Genomic DNA, 22,192 nt, shown 5'->3' on the forward strand with positions numbered 1-22,192 from the left:
GTAATGAACTGGAAATGCGTGGCCACGCTCGGAAGGTATCTATGATAGATAAATCCGGTCAATCAATTATTCTCCAGATCGAAGAAACCACTCTCGATATGATCACTTGCAAGTACGACCTGAAAGACACCTTGCATTGAGTGGGAGATAGTAATAGGACAAGAGAATTGGTGACGCACACTTGTCGAGGACAAGTGGGAGATTGTTGGAATATGTGTCCTCCGACAATAATGCGATCACGACTGTTGATCATGATGATCACATGTTTAAATCTCATTTTAAAGAATACAATTGGGAAGTAATTTTTTATCGTCAATGGTCAACATATATCGGTAATGATTGGTGACTAGAGTTTGACATTCTTCGTCTGTCGTGCGACGGTGGTGATCGATTGACCCCTAGGTCATACCTATAGGGCAACACTCTTAATTGATCAATTAATTAATCGTATAACGTTACGAGTTAATTAAATTACTTGAAAATTGACGGACGATTTTGGAAGTAAAATTTACGTATCACATTGAAATTTGATTAAATGAGATACGGTCTGAGTAATTGAATTGTATCATTACTCAGATGAAATTATTGTTTAAGGAAACAATTAAATTGAATGAATTATTATAAATACAATTTATTGTGATTTATAAATTGGTAAAATATTTTTGGTACAAGTGATTATGAATTACTAAGTCGATTTTTGTATATGACGTATTTTTATTAATACGTTGATTTTTAATATGTTAAAAATACATAACAAATTTATGTAACATATGACATGTGACATATTGACAAATTGACAAAAATAATATGGAATCCATATTATCTAATGTACCGAAATTAAGAGGGGTTTAAGCTAAATTTTGTGTTTATATTACAAGTGGTAAACATAATGATTACTTGCTTTAGTAGCCATGCAACCCTAGTTTACCTTGTGAAGATAAACAAGTGCATGCATTGGATCCCTTAATGCCCCCCCTACCACCCGATTTTTTAGAGAGGAAAAACCATTTGGTTTTTCCTCTTATTTTATCTAATATACACAAAATGTTTTGTGTGATAAATTCATTCTTCATTTTTCTAATTCTTTGAGTTTTAGAGAGATAAAAAGCTCTCATTCTTCCTCCTCCCAAAACCGAAAATATTAAGTGTTCCATAATATTTTTGGGTCAATTTTCTACAAAATTCATATTATCTAGTATTCATAGTATTAATTTTAATTAAGAGTAAGCTTTGGGTATAAATCCTTAGGAGAAATCCTACACTTGGGTCTTAGTTCATCCAAAAGGGAAAGCTCAAGAACAAGAGAGAAAGGTGATGTCTCTTGTGCCCATTAAACCGAAAATCACAATGTAAGAACAATGTTTCTTCCTTATTTTGTTTTAATGTTTGCATGCATAAGATCAATCATTAATTTTATGACAAATTAAATTAAAACTTATATGAATATGTAAGTATATAGATCTACTTTTCCATCAACAACATCTATGTCATGGGTGTCATCTACTACAAGGTCAATGTCATTAACATGAGTCTCTAAGTCGTTAATTGGAGTGATGTTAAGGGGAATTTCAAAAGAAAAATTATGACCATCATCATTGTCTTCCAATAATTCTAAATTATTATGGGCAAAAGACTCACCTTGGGAAGGTGGAAGAGTAGAAACTTCGATAAATCGCTCATTTTCTTCTCGTATTTCTGTCAGCACGTCTTCGAGCCTTTTTAAGGAACGGGCTTTAGACGCTTGTTGCTCCAAATAAACTTGAGTAAGCATTTTGAGCTCCTCTGCGACACGCCTTAAATTTTCTTGGCGAGCTACTTCTCGACATTGGTCGGCCATGAACCTTAGGAAAACCCAATGCTCCTCCGCACTCTTGTAGTAAAGACTCTCACAACTCATGTAAAGAGCCAAATCACGGGACTCGGAATCCATTCCGTCAAGCACAACCTGACTCAATTCATATTCATTGTAAATGAATCCAAAAGAAGCAATAAGATTAACGTATTCGTCAAATTGGGACAAATAGTCATGAAAGAGTTGGTTTTGTTGTTGCAGGAAAGGAAATACACCCATTGGACGGATATGAGGATCCCTTTGAGATAGTTTTACCACCTGAAAAAAGCACTAAAACTACAATAAAACCGTGAGAAAGATCCCAAGAAACAAGTGTTCCCTGGGACAAAATAAAACAAGATAAAATTCAACAACTAATAACAAACAAAAATGTCTCCCCGGCAACGGCGCCAAAATTTGATAGGCTATCGCACACCTATGCAAAAATAAATACCCTAGACACAAATGAATGTAGTACGTAGGAGTCAAATCAACAGAGAGACGGTAGTTGTTAATTAATTATTATGGAGTGAATTTTATCTTGAGTCGATGCGGTTGATTGAGTTGATTTATGTTGATGGAAAAACAATAATAAACAAAGAGTCTAGGGAAGTCGGATCACACATGCAAATATATGTAAATGCTTTATGTCAAACTCGGATTAGATAGTAATGATAATTGTTTAGGCTTAAAGACACCCTCCTCTCGATATTAGTGTCAACCATAGAACGGGTCCTAACAATCTCTCGATATGGCTAGGTCATCTACTAAGACATACTTGGTCTAATTTATTTTTGTGCCTCTCTACTTATAAAAACGAATTAACAAATTTAATCTAAGATAATGGCCAATAATCAAAGATTAATAATAAGGTACAAGCATGTTATAGAAACTATTATGTGATCACTAAGCATCCTAATTTATCATGTTACAAATATTTTTTATGCATGGCTCCCTTTATCCTAGACAAGATATACTACTCTTGTATTATGTAAATTAAGCTAATGATGAACAAAATGATAAACATAATGATAAAGAAATAATACTAGAGATAAATTACCTCGACAATGGAAATGGAATTGGAATTGAAGAACAATGCAAAAGGAAATAACTTGGAAATGAAATTGTAATTTGTAATACTTAAAGGAAATGATAACAAACTAATGAAAACTAAACTACACTAAGCTAATCTAACTACTGAAGTTTAGAGAGAATTCTATGTGGAAAATGTGTGGAAAAAGGTGTGTAAGAAGTGTTGAAGTCTACACCCTTTATATAGAAAACGAGGGGTGAAACTTAAAGTAAATACAAGGGGTAAACCCCAAGTCTTTTCTCTTAACTGTTTGATTAATTACCAAAGAAATCCTAAGTGAACTATTAATACGTCTTTAATCTCCGGTTAATCACATAATTTAGCATCTCATGAGCAACCAAAGTTGAGCATCCCATGTTGAGTTTGTGTAGACTTCTTAGTTTGGGTTTCATTTGTGATTTCATTTGTGCATCAACCCACTTCACAATTCAGCATGCTTGGACTTGTCATTTCCATAATATCCTTCCATGGTCCATCTTGCTTCCACACTTAGCCTTGTATACTAGCTCTTGCAAATTTGTTAGAAATAAGCTCCTAAAAGCTCAAGTTCCTACAAAATGTGATAAACCATGTAAAGACATCTAGAATACAATATTAGCTCATAAAACCACTAAGATTAGTGCAAATGACATGTATATTAGAGCCAAAATAAGGAGATAAAGTCTATATAAAATGCACTTATCAAATGGTAACGACGACAGTGGATTGATTTATCTTGATAGGATAAGGAGTATGTGTGTTGAATTGGTGTTCGGGTTTGGGTGTTGTGATATTCGTCAAATTGGAGGTGTGGCTAGCTAGGATAGGGCGTCGACGATAGGATGACTATGAGATAGTGGTAGTGTCGGTGGAGGAGAAGTGGTTCTTAGTAATTGTTATTGTGGATGTTTGGGATTGTAGGTTATGGGATAGAGAAATGGTGGTTGCCTTTAATTATTATGGGCAAAACCGTCAATTTAAGTTTTTTTTATAGTTTTGTTATTAAGTTTAGAAGAAAACAGCATTTTTGGTATAAGTTTTTAAAAAAAGTTATCTTAGGTATAAGATTTGAAAAATTGAGTTATTCAAGGTATAAGTTATCAATTTACCCTATTGCTAAATTGTAATTGAGTCCAATCTATAAAGACTAACAAACAATTACGAGCAACAAGTATATACAATTTATAACACTCTTGTCATTATCCAAACATCATCATATAACTATATGGTCCAACACATTTGTTTACATTTATGTAATCACTAAACTCGTTATTTATTTAATAAAGTTTCTTAATTGTAATTCCGATTTCACTGCCTCGGTAAACTGAGACGGTAACATCTCCCAATTACCTAGGCCGGGTAAGAAGGGGGTGTTACACAATTAATTAAAATAAACATAATATGTATCTATAATAGTTAATAAATGCACCTATAATATATAAATATTATTTATTTAATATACCTCCTAAATAATTAAGATACCTGATAATTTGTTGAAACGTGGTTGATAAATAATTCAAATAAACCTAAATACTTTGATATGTACCTATAGTTAATTAGTTATTATAAGATGTACATATATAATATAGTCAATGTAGGGTCAGGATCTAGTGAGAACCACCAACATAATGAGAACCGTGAGAAACGTCTCTAAATCTCCACCGAATATTGTTTCGAAAGTAGATATAATATAATCTCAAGCGGATATAGTGTAACATCAAATAAAACCTAGCAGTACTGAAATGTCAAGCGGATATGGTTTTACTTAAACAATTGTTTTCAATTTTTCCTTTGTTTTTACGGGATGTGGTTTTATCTTACTCAATCGTTGGTTGACTTTTACTATGCTTTATCGTCCATCTCTCCTTCTCTTTTGGATGGGCCTGCTATGATCATCTTGGTCCCCGCTCATTGTGTGAGCAGAATAACCAACAGGTTATTTAATGGATATTCGGGCTGGCTTGGAGAGAGACGATGATGTAAAGAATAAAGATAGATCACCTAACTTCCGCAACTGAGTTTATTTTTCCTAGTTTGAGAAGATGTAATCAAATATTTATCACATAAATATAAATCTCTTTATTGTTATGGTATCATCGTTATTTTTGAAAGAGTAACAAGTGACATGTCCATTTTTTCGACAATTTTTCAAAATAAATATTTTAAAATAAGCCGGAAATTTGGGGGTGTTACAATGTACCTCCGATGGAAATGAAATGTATCTTTGACATAAATATATTGTACATACATATATTTTTCGTTATAATAATATGACCTATTATGAATGTAAATTTTATAATATTTATGTAAATTATAATTAAAAATAATAATTATCGTAGTCCGTAGGTACATAAAATATTTAGTTCAATTTTTATCAAGTATATTTAACTAACATAGTATGTACCCTTATTTTACTAGTTGTTGCACCGCGTCCTACCGGGCGCGGTGCCCCAATTTGGTGGAATTGTAAGCGGAATTAAATTGGTAGTATGATGATTAATAATTGTCACTATGTCTGATTTAACTTATTTTTGCAGGGTTTTTTTTCCCCGCAGGAAAAGCTACAATCGATAAAATCAACGACATTGGTAAGCTATAACTCGCCATTGTTCAAACGTTGTATGTCGGCATTTAAAACTCTGAAACTGAAAAATATACATATCAAGGAAATATGCCATTTTTTCTCAATTTGCAACAACAAATCAGCAATTAGCCACAACCCTGTTATAATATTATTTATAACAAAACCAATTAAATTCATTAGTGTTACATAGCCAGTTGGCTTACTTGCCTCTGTTAAACACTGTAGTGTTTTCCCACTGACATCATTGCATATGTACTTGGAGTTTGTAATCACTATTCTAGCATTGCACTAATGGTATTGTATCTCTCGGCAACACCTTAAAACTGTACAATTTAGTCAAAGTAACTTACACGCTGACTACGTTGCTGTCAACACTGGCTCCCCCGTCACAGTGATCTACAAACTACAGCCAGCGAAATGAGCACCCCACCATTGAAAGTATATACAGCCTATACGCAATAAGAAATCAGTCGCTGGCAACATTAACTTCTAAAGTACTGTACAAATATAGACTGTGAATACAAGTATTCTTACAGAAAGGACAATTCAGTCTTTACAGCTGATTTATGTAATCTGGAATAACTTCTCTTCAGAAGGGTATAAGTACTTGTATAGTTTTGGACAATCTTTGGTACACATTAAACAACTCATTCATCTTATCCAATATTTGAGGAAAAAAGTACGACTTTCGATCATGTTTATCTTTCAAAAGCCGCCACCACCACCAATGTGCATGTGCAACCAGTCTGGTGACAAGTCATGTTCGTACTCTCTTGCAAGTTTGCGAACAATACCCCACTACTCCAGAAGTATCAAATGGTTGTTGACCAAACTGACAAATTCAAAAGATGTAATACATTTAACAAGGACACCAAACTAACAAAAGACGCATACTCTAAGAACTAAAATGACACTTCAAAGTGTAGGAAAAATATTTTATTTAGCAAATCCAGAATAACACAGCCAATAATTTCACGGCTCAGTAGTAAAGACTAATGATATGTTAATGATTGGTCACATGTTCAGACTTAAACCAGTCCTCCAGATATAAAGTACCAACATTGTAGTAGGCTCATATCTCATTCTACAGCCAATAATTTCATGGCTTAATGGTAAAGACTAAATGATAGGTCACATGTTCAGACTTAAACCGTCCTCCAGATATAAAGTACAGACCTTTTAGGCTTGTACCTCATTTTACACCAGTAAAAGAGAATTAACAGCAAAAAGAATTAACAGGATAACCAACTGAACACCAAACATAAATCATAGAGGTTTGCAGGATACTAAACAGCTGAACTTTCCTATGTCAAACTGTCCGATCTAAAAAGTGGCAGGCTAGAAAACTATATTCCAAAGATACTCTATTTTGGCTTGGTTCTCATGGAGAGATGGACGGATAATTAGTTAATTACATACCATCTGAGATATGTACTTTTAAATTGTAAAACAAAGAAATTTATCCTTCAATACCGGGCGCGGTGCCCCAATTTGGCGATATGCTAATCTTAAGTTCGAAGTATAGCAACATAAGCTGACATTTGAAAAGTCTTGCCTTACCTCTTGTCTCAACCCCCGCACCCGAGTCAGCCTCTTTTATATCTGGTCGTATCTTGGGTCTTTACTTTACCTCCGGCTATAAATCTCTTTCTATTAGGAGGAAAAAAAAGTTTCAGATCGTTCACATTCTGCAAAATCTTTATTCAATTCTATCACGTGGTTTCTTTGTTCTTATCTGTTTCATTCTTCTAATTTCATTGATAGGAACTGAAACACACATTTTAAATGTTTTAATGAAACAACAAACTCCACCATCTCTGTAACTCTGAAAGTGGTAAATTGTAATACAGGAGTAGGCGAGCAGCATACCTCGACTTGGCGCTGTAATAATTGGATGTAAATAATAATCTCGTCAAGTACTAATGCCTAGCCAATGACCTGAACCCATAAATTTGCATAAGAAAGAGTCTAAACTTCAAAAGGAAACAGTAAAACTAAGACACCGAAAAACCAACAATTAAGTATCAGCATAAATTTGCAGTGCAAATCAAACATGCTAAGACTTAAAGAGCAAATCACAACATGCAGTTAAAATTAGCATCAATGACGACTTTGATGCAATATTTATGTCAAAATAACCAAAAAAATCATCTATTCAATTATATTAATGGCTCATGAGAACTGAGAAGTAACGATATATCAGACCTTGTTACATCCAGGTACAAGATCCTCGAGTATTCTCATCTTTTCACTTATCTTTTCTCTTCTTGCCTGTAACCAAAAATTTCATCATATGTTAGTAGCTATATCCAAACACCATATTAGCGTTCCTAGAACTTAGACAGCAATAGGTGGCAGTGGTACATACAGTCGATGATGTCCGTTAGTCTTATGTGAAAGTCAAACATATCTTACGTATTCCTCTATTTCTCATTTAATTTTTAGGAAAAATGGGTTGATTTCACATGTACATTTTGTATTTCTTTTGAATTGGCTGCTACATCAAAAACGAGTATGTGCGCAAGTACACTATCACGACCTGAAAAATATTTCTAATAACCTGACTAATGATTCGTCAAAGAAATGCAAAACAATAGTCCCATGAGGTATAAACCAATACCTCAGAAGTCATAAAATTTTTTCGGTATCATTAGTGTTGCATTTCATCTAAAAGTCTAAAACAGCACAAGTAGAAATTCGGATTTATTTGCAATAGATAAGTTGACACATTACCTCTTGTATATAGGATCTCACCCAGCTCGTCCATGCCTCCCTACGTTCCTGGCCAATATCTAGCAGCACAGCCTTGAGTGGGGTTAGAAGTTTAGCATCTGGAATGTTTGGGTCAGCTTTGACATTGGATAGTAGCCGAAAGAAGTTTGTGTAATCAACTTTATCAACAGCCATGTTGTTAAGAAGTTTATTGATTAGCTCCTTGTTATATTTGGGCAGTCCAAGTTTTTTAGTCATGATAGCTTGATACTCTCATCCATGAATTTGGTTCCATATCTAAATATGTAACATGAATTATTCCTTTGCATGTCAAACTATGAAATGAAAACAAGTACAGATGAAAATTTACCTTTCCATGACATAATTTACTTCTTTTTCCTCAAACAACTTGGATGCTTGTAAGGTTGCAGCAAATTGCGCGATATTCCACAAACCAATATTAGGTTGATTCGCAAAGCAATACCTTCTTTGAGGAAGATCAGTTGTATTTGGAGTAAAACTTGGATCAAAGGCATCTAAGAACCGAAAAGTGCCATAATCAATTGAAAGACCCAAGATGCTCATGTTGTTAGTATTCAAAACACCATGTGTGAATCCAACCTCCTGCCAGCCACCAACCAAGGAAGTAGTATGCTCAGCGACTTCAACTATCCAAGCTGATCCAGTGATAAAAAATGGAAAAGATACCACTCAATGAATCTAGACTAACCTAGCAATTGAAGTATTAGGTTGTTGAATATAATCAACATAGTCACCCAACCAAGCATCAAATTTACAATCAATTTAATGTTTTAACTATCATCTAACGCAACTCATTGCAAAACAACTGAAGAAACCACCCACCAACAGAAACGATTAAACATTTTCACCAAACTTATAAAAGCTGAACTTTTTACAATGAAATGAAGTTTGAAACTTCACTAAAAAAACGAAAACTGAAAATCGAAAAGGAGGGGTAAGCAGGTACATACCAAAATGAGAGAATGAATCCAAGTAATAATTAGTGCAAGTTCTAACAGCTACTAAGTCTCCATTTTTTCCCTATGCATTCCAAAGAGCAGAGGGTTAAGGCAACAACTAAAGAAACCCCAAACAAAAATGTTGTATTAATTCTTAGGGCAGTTTGCAGTGCCCAGTAATCCTTTCAAACATAGGTTCTCATAGTTCATTATTGGTATTGATCGGCTATATCATTGAAATGGTGATATTATTGCGCACTTTGTTACTACAACTCTTCATACGACATGGACACATGCATAGCTCACGGACAATGACAAGAAGAAGGACGAACACCATATGACTCGTTATGTCATAGATATATCAATAGCAAGCATAGTTGCTTAAAAAGTTGAATACTACTAAACCTTCATGGGGTGGGATATATTTACGGCAAGGTTACCAAGGCGAACTTTACAAACACGCAATATGAATACGTGAAATGTTCTTAATAGAGCATAATCCAACGTAACTGTAACTAAAACCCGTAATGCGGCGCAATTGAGATACGTAATATTGCTTCTCAGATACCTTAAGGGTGTGTTTGGATAGGAGAATTTAGAGGGATGGGAAGGATGATAAATTCTTTGTTTGGTTAGTAAAATGGAGGTGGAAGAATTTTGAGGGGAGAAAAAATGAATTCCTCCATTTCCCTCCTCCAAGCCAAATTATTTCCCCTCTAACAAGGGCAAGATTTGGAGTGAAAATGACCTCATCCCTTCTCTCTCCCTTTCCCTTCCCTCCCTTTCCCTTCCCTCCTTCTCCCTCCCCTTCCTTTCCCTTCACTTTTGTCACCCAAACACACCCTAAGTAATTTTTAGCTAACCAAATATAAGACTCAGGTTCACTAACATAATATCCTACTTTAACACATTTGCATGAGGCGTACTCCATTTTGCCAAAAGAAGTTTAGACATGAGTTCAAAATGCTGATACAAATGGATTAAATAGTCAAAACTGCATAAAATTCAGTTGAAAAAAAAAACATCATATTTTTCTACTTTCTCTTTTTTTTGTTTAGAGAACTTGCGCAGACATCGCCTGAATTGCCTCCATTGTGAGCTCAACAGAAACTGTACACCACACCGGACAAAAAAAACATCGAGAATAAGCAAATATATTTGGAGAAGGATTAAGGCATCATTATCCAACACATTAGATACTGCTCTAAAATCTACAAAACACACAGGATTGTTCAGCATGCACCCATATCCCTTAAGTGCTTTGTATCGCATGCAATTTTGACACCTTAAGTGCTTTTTATCAAAAAAAAATGTCTAATCACAATCTACACATAGTAACAAATGCTTTTTATCGTACTGAGATTAGCCCAATATCGTTTCATATCGATGTACTCATATAAAGACGATTAAGATGAACAATACAAGGCAAGCTTTACCCTTCTATCTATCTTAACATATACTAAAGATAAAAACAAAGCATCGAAATAACCAAGAAGTTAAAATTTGAATAATAGCACCCCCACATGCAAATGTTCACATTCACAAAAAATAGAAAAATAGGAAGACAACCACAAGAATCACCAAGGCAACCTACCTGTTACTGATCCCACAAAAAAGGTAGAGGAAAGACGGGAAAGTTGAAGGAAATTGACCATATCAGAGGATAGGAAGGAAATGCATGGCTCAAGAATGCATCACATGAATAATAGAGTATCATCATCACCACAGACTTTATCAATCTTAAAATCAATCATGTCAGTAATCATCGTAGCCGCCAAATATTATAGCCACTAAAACCTCGAAATCATCTCAAGAAAACAAATTCCTAAAAACCTAGCAAATCAATTTAAGCGACGGAACTACCACCACGCAAAATCATACCTATATCATGAAATTAGTTGTTCAAAACTTCTAAAATAGCTGAATATCAACACCATCAGTGAAAAGAAAAAAGATGACATAGTAGGGAGAGACAAATGAGCAGAAGATGGAAATAAAATTATGATTTGGGGAGAGGTTCTCTCAGGAAAGAGGTAAACGAAATGAAATAAGAGCAATCTCGCATCGCATAACAGCATGATAATTAGAATAGAAAGAAGGGTATAATAAGCAGAAGAGAATGAAATGGAGGGTAAAATGAGCAGAAGTGCACAAAAATACTGTGATGGGAACAGTAACCCAAGTTTGGATTTTTTAAAGAGTGTAGATAAAAAAAGGTACATTGAATATAAGTTATAATTACAATTAGGGGGTGTTAGGTTGGGTATATTGGAATGAAATAGAATGAATTTGATACATTCCATTGTTTGGTTGGGATGATTTGGAATGGAGTTAGATACTCAATGAATTCTAACTCCAACTGAATCCCAAGAAGTCATGAGTTCAAGCCTCATTATACTAATTAAAAATATTCTTGTGTCCTCTGAAGAATTTTACCATAAAACGATTTTTATAAAAGAGTTACTACGAGTACATGATCATCACCTAATTAGGTAAAGTATTTTAAACCTAATTATGCTTCAATATTTTTACCAATGTATGGACGCGGGCCCACGGGGGCGCTTGGGAAACAAGCGTTTGCATTTGTGGAGTCGCCACCAATTTATTGTGGAAAATTGGAAACCGTTCGAATACCTCGTGCCATGTCAAGACACAAAGTAATGACAGGAACACTAAGCACTCGTTACCCTTAGCATTCTATGCTAGAATGACTCTCGTGGATGCCAATGAACACGGATGTTCACAGAGATCTGGAGTAAGGGGTGAGGGTACGTATTAGGAAGCTCTTTTGATCAAACACCTAATCCCGCCCGCCTCGATAGCGGCCTCTACTAATGATTAGGGAAATTATCTATACTCGATATATTGTCGATTATATGCATGCAATGCAACATCCAATAAATTAATCCTAGCATGTGAGAATTAACTAAGTCGGTAAACACGTAATTAGCACTCATTAGGTCGAAGTAGAAATTTAGGTTAATTGCATATGAGAGCATACAAGCAATACAATAAAAGAAATACAATAATAAAAATTACAATAAAGAAAATTACAATAATTACATCGAATTAATTGATTTATGTCGAAAATACATTTAAAACGGATAATTTGGAAAAAGAAAGAATGAATAAATAAACAAACAGAAATTAGGTGATAATACGAATAATAGTTAATTAAATACGTAATTAAAACTAGGTCAAGGCAAAACGGGAGTTCAGAGATAGAAATCAACAAGGAACAGGTGCAGCAGAGCTGCGTCCTTTGGAAGAGGCGCAGCAGACGCTGCGTCTGTTCCTGAGTTCAGTTCTGGGTGTGAAGCCGGAATTGCATATCGTTAATATTCATTGGTGATTTAAATGCTTGATTAGTGATATTTGACTCGGACGGAAGTGATTAACATATTATTTACATGGGAATGAGGTCATAAAAACGATAAAACATGGATGAAACCAATTAGAACGAATTATTTACAAGATTTATAAGGTTAATTAATGAATTAAACGAACCAAACAAATTAATTAGGTTAGACAAGTTATTAATGACGAATTAATGATAGTGACGGCAAACAAAGATGAAAATATATCAATGACGAATTCCGGAGACTCAATATGGATGAATCGAACCTCTAAAAAACGAAATTGACTTTAATGACGAAAACCCGCAAATATGTATTACTTGGGATTTAAGTCGGGATGTTAATGATGAAATAAATATTAAGAATTATTGATAAATTACAGGTCAAAATTATCATATTCAAATTATTATGTTAACGAAACAATGAACAATTGAAAGCAAAAGCAAAACAAAAGGATGAACAAAAGACGAAGGAAGAAGAAAGGAAGCAGGAACTGCGGCAGCCTCACGAAGAGGCGCAGCAGTTGCTGCATCCTTTCTCGACGGTTGCCTTCTGCTAATCCGTAAAAAGGGTTTGAATAAAGGTTTTACAAATCGGTTTTAAGAATACTTTCGACATAAATCTTACATTATGATTACAATAAATAAAGAACAATAAATAAAAGAAGGATTATACACCCTCAGACTTACATGTTTGACGAAACGAGATGAACTAAGTTAACGTTTAGCAATGCTCGACTCGAATGTACGACGAAAGTGCCCTCTAGGAGGAAAACGAATAAGATTGATTAAAGTTGATTAATTGTGGAGTTGGTCAAATTGGTCGGTCATGCAAAACGAGGCTGGTACTCAGAAAGATCCGAGCTTACGTGGTCGAAAGTTCAAGTACGTAGACGCCAAAAAGCAAGAGCGTGGTCTACGGGGCCCCCTACGCACTCGCTCCTCACTAGCCCGACCCAAAGTCTCCTCCACGTCAACCCGTCCACGGGACCCCCTACTCACTCGATCCGCACCCCCCTCATCCTCAGCTACCTCATCAGCAGCCCGAACCACCTCCTCCTCCAACTCCTGCGCAGTCCACGACTAGGTATTACCCTCTCCAACCACCGGGGCTACCTCATGCTCAAACTGGAGCCCCTTTCGACCTCATGTTGATGCTGTGACGTTTCGGTCTTGAACGTGACGGTCTTTTCCTCCACCGGCCATCTATTCACAAAATAACAAAAAGGCGTTCATTAGTTAAATTAATAAAACCGAAAAATTTATTAATTATGATGTTATACTTCACTATTTCTTTTTATTTGTCGTGAAAACGGTTTATTAGTAGTAATTAATTATGTTTTATGAAAAAAAATAAGACGGAAAAATAATTTTAAAAAAATTAAAAAATAAAATAAAATAAAAATACAACGAATTAGGCCTGGACGGGGTTTATTAGTAATAATTAATTATTATTTTTACGAAAATAAAACAAGACGGAAAAAAAAGTTAAAAAAAATACACGAAATGGGCCTTGGACGAAGAACATTTTCGTCCAAAACCAGGCCCAGACGAAAAAGTTCTTCGTCCAGAATGGGCCTTGGACGAAGAACATTTTCGTCCAAAACCAGGCCCAGACGAAAATGTTCTTCGTCCAAGGCCCATTCTGGACGAAGAACTTTTTCGTCTGAGCCTGGTTTTGGACGAAAATGATCTTCGTCCAAGGCCCATTTCGTGTATTTTTTAAATTCGAATTAAACTTTCCAAATCCGACTAATTCCGTCTCAAATCAAAGCATCTATCCTAATTCCGTCTCAAATAAAGGCATCTATCCTAATTCCGTCACAAATATACAAACTAAGAAAATATTAAAAATAAAATTACTAAAGAATACATACCTTGTTGAATGTATGAATTTGATGACGGAAATGATGTGACTGAAGACGGCGTTTTCGTTGTTATGTGACACAGGTTTTTTTTTTCTTTCAACTTTTAGTGTGAAATGGTGATTTTTTGTGAAAATGTGAATATAGGGGGGGAGTGTGAGGGAGGGGTAGTTTTGGAAGTTCATTAATAATTGTCGACGATAATTAGTAATGTGTCGACGATGTTTGGTAGGTTGGCTCCCTAATTACTTTAGCCCTCTCCCTTTGTACTACATTTCGGCCCATTGACTCCTTAATAACCCGACTCAACATTTCCGAATTCGGCACCGTATCTTCACCCTCACAAAGCCCAACTGCTGAGCCGATACCCTCAACTAAAAGCCTAGCATTAACAAATTGATCCGCTTCCATTGGCCAAGCCAAAATCATAACCCCGGCCATAATACTTTCTAGAGTCGAGTTCCACCCACAATGACTCACAAACCCACCAATGGCTTTGTGGTTTAGTATTTCCATCTGCGGAGCCCACACGTGCACTATCAAGGCCCGATCCGCAACCCTTTTCTCAAACCCATCAGGGACCATGTGTGTAATACTACGGTTTTATGAGTCTTTGGGTACTCTATTGAGTGGGCCTTACTCTGTCGAGTAATTGTTTTTTGCGTTTTAAAATAGTTTCTGACCTGTTGGGTACTCGATCGAGTAGCCTTGGTACTCGATCGAGTAGGCGGCACTCGATCGAGTACGTCAGTTACTCGACCGAGTAGCCGGTTTACGGGGGGATGATTTGTCGGGTTTTGTTAATAATGCGAATTAATATATAAACACTTCCGTCACTTTCATAATACACTTTTACAAACCTAATTACTTTCAAAAGAGAAATCAATCTACGTACTTCGCATTCATCGCATTATTGACAAATCCCGGAGCTTGGAAGGTCGGAATTCATCTTTCTTTACATCTTTGTGATCCTTGCGTCGAGGGTAAGATCTACGTGATGTTTTTATAGTATTTTGTTTAAGTTGGTTAAACCCTAATTTGGGGATTTGGAGGTTTTGTTGTCTCTCTTGATTGGTAGTAATTGAATGATCATATGTTAGGAGGAGGATTCGTAGAAGAGGCCTTTTGATAACAGCTGTTGAGATCGTCTGGCTGTATTGCATTCCAGGTAGGGTTTCCCTACTCAGTATTAATCCCATAATGTGCTGGTGGTGTGGACCATGGAAAAACGCTCCACTCAAATGCTTTTTCAAAACATTTTTAATTTTAAAAGAGTCGCCACTAAATTTTTAAATGGAATTTAGAAACCAATTTTAGAGATTTGAATTCGTGTGACTTTACGTGTTAGGAAGTTAATTTAATTTCATTAAAACAACACCCAACCCCGCCCGTTGCAATAACGGTCTCTACTAGGTGAAAGATGGCTATTTCGGAAAGATATCACATGCGTATGCAACCATTGAATTTAAATCCTATCATGCGAATTTCATTCTAAGTCGTTTAAAATGCATTTAACTTCGTCGAAGTGGTTTAGCATGTGAGGTTCATTGATTAAACTAGAAAAACACATCCAAAGAGAGGGATAGGAAGGCTTACGCTTAGCATAAGATGTATTAACAAACATTAGTGGTTAGCTCATACATACAATATAAATTATAAATAATGTAAATTAAAATCTAAAGCATAAACTAATTAAACTAAGGACTAATCAACAAAGTCAAACAAGGAAGCAAATTAAAACACAAAACCTGGACAAACCCGTGCACTGCACGGATCTGAAATTTTCGAAATATGTCGGAATTGACCCGTGCACTGCGCGGGTTTTGAATTAATACATTGCTAATTACAAAATAAATACTAAATCAATGCAATAAATTGCGAAAATCTACCTAAATTAAAATTATAAATTATAGGTCTGGAAAATCATAAAAAATCAATTTTTATATGGTTAAAAATAAATACACATAAATTAAATAAACTCGATTTATTAAATTGCCCTATTCCAACACGAGGATATGTAAATGAGACGGGGTGTACGACCGACCGATATGGCGGATTTCTTTCCTATCTCAAGTCAACGTGGGTGCCGGAATGGTACTTTAACTCATACTCAAGCTATTCTAGTTTCGATATTAGTTAGACGATGTTAGACAATGGTTAGTAAATAAACAATAAAATAACGAAATAAAAAGGAGAGAAGGGAGTTTTAATGCACCCTCAACCTACATGTATCGTTGACACCGTCTTGGGTCTTAATCGATCGTAGATTTTATCTCGAGGGGCCGTCGTCGACGAAGACAATTGAAATTGAATTTTGAAATCACGAAACAAACACGTTCAAAAGGCAGACTTGAGCAGCGATTTTCAATCACTCACCACGACTTCGTTTCTCAACGATTTTTCAAACCGAAAGATGTTTTGGAAACTAAAAAGACTGAATTTTGTTAATATGGAAACAAACCAGAAGCTTTAATAGGATTTGTGTACGAGAATCAAGGCCAAAGACCACGACAGAAACTCGAAAACAAGATTTGTGTCCCTGTTTTCGAGCGGCTGTCACGGCTTTAGTTTAGGGTTTTTTTAGACGATTAATGGTTGTTATTTGCAGTATGTTGTGGGGAGAACTTAGAGGAATGAATGTATGGTGAAGGGGGGGCATTTATAAGGAGTTTCGAAGGGTAGAAGTAGGGCAACAAGCAGTCGGGCCTGTTTCGCATAGCTGTTGTCCATCAGCTAATTCGTGAGGTTTTTAGGGTTTGTATGGGGGTTTTCTTGGTGGTTTAGCTAAGGTAATATGGGTAGGATATTAGGGTATGGTGTAGGGTTAATGGGCACGGGTTTGGAAGCTGTTTGGAGCGGGTTTTGGGCTCGGGATTGAGCACGCAAAACAGGGGGGCTGCTTGTGTTGCGGGCTGTTTGTGGAGTATGTTTGGGACGGGAATTGGATGGGTTTTGTGGTGTTCTAGGTGCTGGGTTGTTGTGGGTAATGTGGAGCACGGGTTGGTGGTGATGGGTTGCGGGTTTGGACCAAGTTTGAGTCGGTTTAGAAGGGCTTTCGATGGGCTATACAAACACGGGTAAAGGAAGGAATTGGGCTGTGTTGGGGAGTGTTTAGGACGAGATTTGGGTGTGGATATGGGGGTTCGAACTGGGGTTGAATGGGTAGAGGTCTAGGTTGGTTAGTGTACTCGAGATTCGTGCCAACTCGTAAAGAAAACGGGCTCAAAAACCGAGCTAAAATCGAGCTCCAAAACGCGTGGTTGAAACGAGTTTTAGATTTTCAAATTCGATTTTTCAAATCAATTAACACATTAAAATAAATGATTTTTCAAATCAAAAAATATATTTTATTTTCAATAAAATAAATTTAAGAAAATAAATTCAAATTAAAATAATAAAATGAATTCACTTAAAAAAACTTTAATTTAAATATCATTTAAATTAATAAAATACTCCGTCGACAACGCTCATTCCACATCGTGAAACGAGCCCAAATAATGACAATGACAACTAAAGAATACATGTGTCCTATCATCATCGGGTGTTTGTCGGGTTTTCTATAAATTCCAATATCGACAGATATGGGTATCTACAGGTGGTGATTTGTGATTGTTGATTGTTATCATACGAGTATTGTGACGGTTGTCGGTTTTGATTGCTGTTTAGTAGTTGTGATTATTTGTATCTGTCTGTGTTCTTCGGGGTGCGTCCCTGGCTGAGTGGAGTCACTTGCGGGAGTGGCTTCACACCCATTATTCGCCTTCTGTGGAACCCGCCACAGAAGGGATGTGCACATTAATGGATTTGGGTTTATCGCTCGACGGAGATGAGCGGGGATTAGGTGGGAACGGCTGCGGTCCCCCACTGGCGGCGTGGAGTGACCTGTTGCGATGGGCACTCTGGCAGGGCTACACAGTTTAGTGTGTAGTCAGTATTGTGGAGTTGGTGATGGAGTTCGGAGTATATCTGTGACGATTGAGCTGTGTTGTTTGTTGTGTTGTTGGATTATATAAATTGTGTGATTAGTACTGACCCCGTTTATTGTTTTAAAAACTGTGGTGATCCATTCGGGGATGGTGAGCAGTTATTGAGCAGGTATGATATGACGCATATGGGATATCTGGGATAAGTCATCACGTGGCAGTTAGAAGTCTTCCGCTGTATCAGACGATATTTTATAGCTTTGATACACTACTACAGATACAGGCTATAACAACGGTTAAAAACCGTTGTTATATAAAAAAGCGGACGTTGTTAAAGCGTTCGTTGTAAAAGGTTTTAAAAACGGTTGGTTTTCTTAAGGAACCCGTTGTTAAAACTATTAACAACGGTTTTAAGTATCAAAACCCGTTGTGGAAAGTGTGACTCAATTTTGGTGGGAAAGTTATAACAACGGTTAATTTACAAGGAACCGTCGTTATAACTAAAGACAACGGGTTGTATCTACATAACCGTTGTTGTTTGTTTTTACAAAATAAAAAAAAATTAAATTAAATATTACTAGATGCATGCATAATTACGGGGCCCGTTATAATTCCAATGCATGCATTATTCGCCATCCCTGTATCTTTGTGCATATGAATGGACAATATATGGAATGAGAAGGGTTTACATAAGATTTGAAGCAGGGAGATATGATGATTATGGCACAACTTCCTAAACATGCATATATTATATTAATTAAAAAACAACTCAAAGGACACATTACTTAGTATAAATACATACATTATCTCAACCATCATTCCATTATCTGACTATCTTCAAACCCTAACTGCTAAAACAATCTCCAACCCCTAATTAATCTTTCAAACTAACAACTCCAAAGTTCATCAACAAAATGAATGATTAAATCCTTAAAACTCTTACTATGACCGAGAACAACAACAGCTTCATCCGCCGGTTGCTCCACATCGAAGACAGTTTTAGGAGCTATCTTGTGGATGCTCAAGCCGCACTCAAGGACGCCAAAAGAAATGGCTTGACAGAGCAGCAGTTGTTGCGGCTATATGACGATATAGCAATGCGAACGAAACCTCCAAATAGCTAAGGAGGAGAGGAGGGATATCATAGAAGAGAATAAGACTCTCTATGAAAATATAAGAATTGCATTTTTAGAAATGTAATTCTTTTTTTAATTTATGTATTTATATATATATATATATATATATATATATATATATATATATATATATATATATATATATATATACGTATATATATATATATTAATGAATTATTAATTAAGTTTATCATGCATTCCTCTCTATCATCTTGCTTCTTCTTTGTTTTATTTTATTTAATTTGTTTTACGAGCTAATTAAGCGAATAATAACATAATAATGATCGATAAAAACCCATCATATATACATGCAAATGCAATAATTAAAAAAAGAAAACAATGACGATGAAAGACGATGAAACCAACAAAGGATTTGACGAGATTTACCGATAATTAGAGAAAGTAAGAGACGATGAAACCAACAAGTGACGGCGAGATGATAAAGCGACGATGAGAAAGAGAGAAAGAGACGATGAGAAAGAGAGAAAGAGACGATGAGAAAGTGTGTTTCCTGTGTTTGTGTTTGTGTTTGTGTTTGTCCGTGTTTGTGTTTGTGTTTGTGTTAGGTTATGTATGTGTTTTGTGGCATGTAGCGATCCGTGTTTGTGTGGTTTATAGTATGGAAAGTATTGACAACGGTTGTTAAACAACAACCGTTGTTAAATAAGTTTTAACAACGGTTGTAAATCAACAACCGTTGTCAAATAAGTTTTAAAAACGGGTTTAAAAATACCCGTTGTGATTACTTTTCACTAACTTTGCGCCAATTTTGCGCCAAATTATTAACAACGGTTGTGCAAATGTAACCTGTTGTTAAAACGTATAACAACGGTTATATAACCAAACCCGTTGTAATTAAGTTTAGTAAAAATCGCGCCATACATTCTACAACGTCTATTGTGACGGAATCCGTTTCTGACGGAATCAAACCCGCGTCGTAGTTCGGCTCGATGGTCTGTAGCTTTCTGCTGCTTCAGCTCGGATGCCAATATCCCATTGTTCATGTGAGTAAAGACAAAACTTGCGCTTTGCTTATCAATTTTTTGCTCGCTAGAGAGAACGATTCACCGAAACCAGCGTTTGTTGGGGAAATGTCAATTCCGTAGCATTCGTTGTTGATCTTTGTTATGAGGATGCCATCCTGTCTTTTTGTGGTGGTCTCGGAGCCGACGGCGACAGAGCCCCCAGTTGGAGCATATTCTGCAAATTTAATCATAATATATAGCACGCGATTCACGTAGCGACATTTTGATACTTGAAATGGTCCTCGGCCGAATTTTGATGGGTCTCTGGAGCCGACGGCGACAGAGCCCCCAGTTGAAAGAAAAGGAAAATGGGTTATCGACCCACAGACATGAACATTGCTTAGAAAAGGTGGGTCATTGACCCGAACTTTGAATATCTCGAAAATGATTGGCCTCTTCGAGGCGAGAATTTATTTCGCTTTTTACGGATCCAAATGATTTTTTCGAATCAACACATAATTTTATTTTCAATAAAATTAATTGCGAAAAATTATTTCAAATTTCTGGAGTTAAATGATTTTTCAAATCAAAACACAATTTTATTTTCAATAAAATTAATCGCAGAAGTTTATTTCAAATTTCTGGAGTGAAAGCGATGGGTAGACACGACCTTTTGACAAAAAGACTCAGACTTTCTGACCCGTAACCAATGTGGGCGTAACCTAATAAAATCCGTAAGTGTGTACGGGATGTTAATTCAACATGGGACGCGCAGGGGATGAAATTGTAAATTAGTCACTTCGGTGCACGAACTATGACAAATTCCGCAAGAGAAATGAGCGAACAAAACCCGGGACGGATGGGGCCCACTTGGCGCGCCACACAGGCCCTACACGGCCGAAATAGAGGAGGTATGAGACTTGCTTTCTTATTTCAAAAAGCTACCAAACTTCCTAAAGCTAGTAGGCTTCCAAGTTTCCAAATTTCCTAGAAGATTTAGGTTTCCAAAACCTAAAGGAATTATACTTCCAAAATTCCTCATCTCTTTTCATATATAAGGAAGGGCTAAGGGTTGAGATTTCCCACAATTTCTCAAACAGAAATCTCTCTGCTTAAAAGAATATCTTTCTTAGAAAAAAAACTAGTCATGAATTCCTTGTTTGGGACCATGAAGGGATGGGCGACGACGTAATTCGGGGTTTAGAAATCCAAAATCGAATGCGGCGGGAATTCAACAAATTATTTTCCTGAGGCAAGTCATGATTCAACCCGCATTTCTTAAAGAGTGCCTGAGAGTGTGGGATCCCGAGCATCATGTCTTTGCTTTTCCGGAGGGAGAAATCTGTCCCCTTCCTGAAGAATTTACCGTCTTAGGAGGATGGAGGACCACGCAAGAGCCTGTGGTTCCCGACTTTATGTCCAACTGGACCCGAAAATACCGCGAATATCTAAATTTGTCGCGTGATGAAGCCCGTACCATCGTCGATGGTGGAAAGGTGGACCTGCTTGCGCTAGTGCATAAATTCCGGCGTGCGAATAACCCAGATATACCGATCATTTATCGACGTCGCGCCTTTGGCCTCATTCTATTGCATCTTTATTGTTTCGAGGGGGCGATAGAAATTCCATCTTATCGCGGCCAAGCTAGACTAATCCGAGTCGTGGAGCAAATGGAGAATGGTGCTAATCCTGCATGGATTATACTAGCTGAGACTATTAAAAGCTTGGATGCACAAAAAGCCAATCCGAATGCTGTATTCATGGGATCA

General features: G+C 36.3%; 1 protein-coding gene and 1 pseudogene across 1 annotated transcript; both read right to left on the minus strand.

Annotated features, from left to right (window-relative positions):
• Window positions 1–5,939: 5,939 nt before the first annotated feature.
• On the minus strand, window positions 5,940–11,227 carry LOC141646073 (transcription factor bHLH62-like). Its single transcript, XM_074454150.1, has 6 exons — window positions 8,570–11,227; window positions 8,221–8,496; window positions 7,693–7,758; window positions 7,357–7,425; window positions 7,048–7,137; window positions 5,940–6,319 (listed from the first exon to the last, which is right to left on the minus strand). The coding sequence occupies exons 2-4, from the start codon at window positions 8,455–8,457 to the stop codon at window positions 7,414–7,416; spliced, it is 315 nt and encodes a 104-aa protein (XP_074310251.1). The 5' UTR covers window positions 8,458–8,496; window positions 8,570–11,227; the 3' UTR covers window positions 5,940–6,319; window positions 7,048–7,137; window positions 7,357–7,413.
• A 3,376-nt stretch (window positions 11,228–14,603) lies between these two features.
• LOC141649033 (UDP-glycosyltransferase 89A2-like) overlaps window positions 14,604–22,192 on the minus strand; it is a 34,600-nt pseudogene continuing 27,011 nt past the window's right edge.

Source organism: Silene latifolia, chromosome 3 (genome assembly GCF_048544455.1).
Source record: "Silene latifolia isolate original U9 population chromosome 3, ASM4854445v1, whole genome shotgun sequence".
NCBI classification, from domain to species: domain Eukaryota; kingdom Viridiplantae; phylum Streptophyta; class Magnoliopsida; order Caryophyllales; family Caryophyllaceae; genus Silene; species Silene latifolia.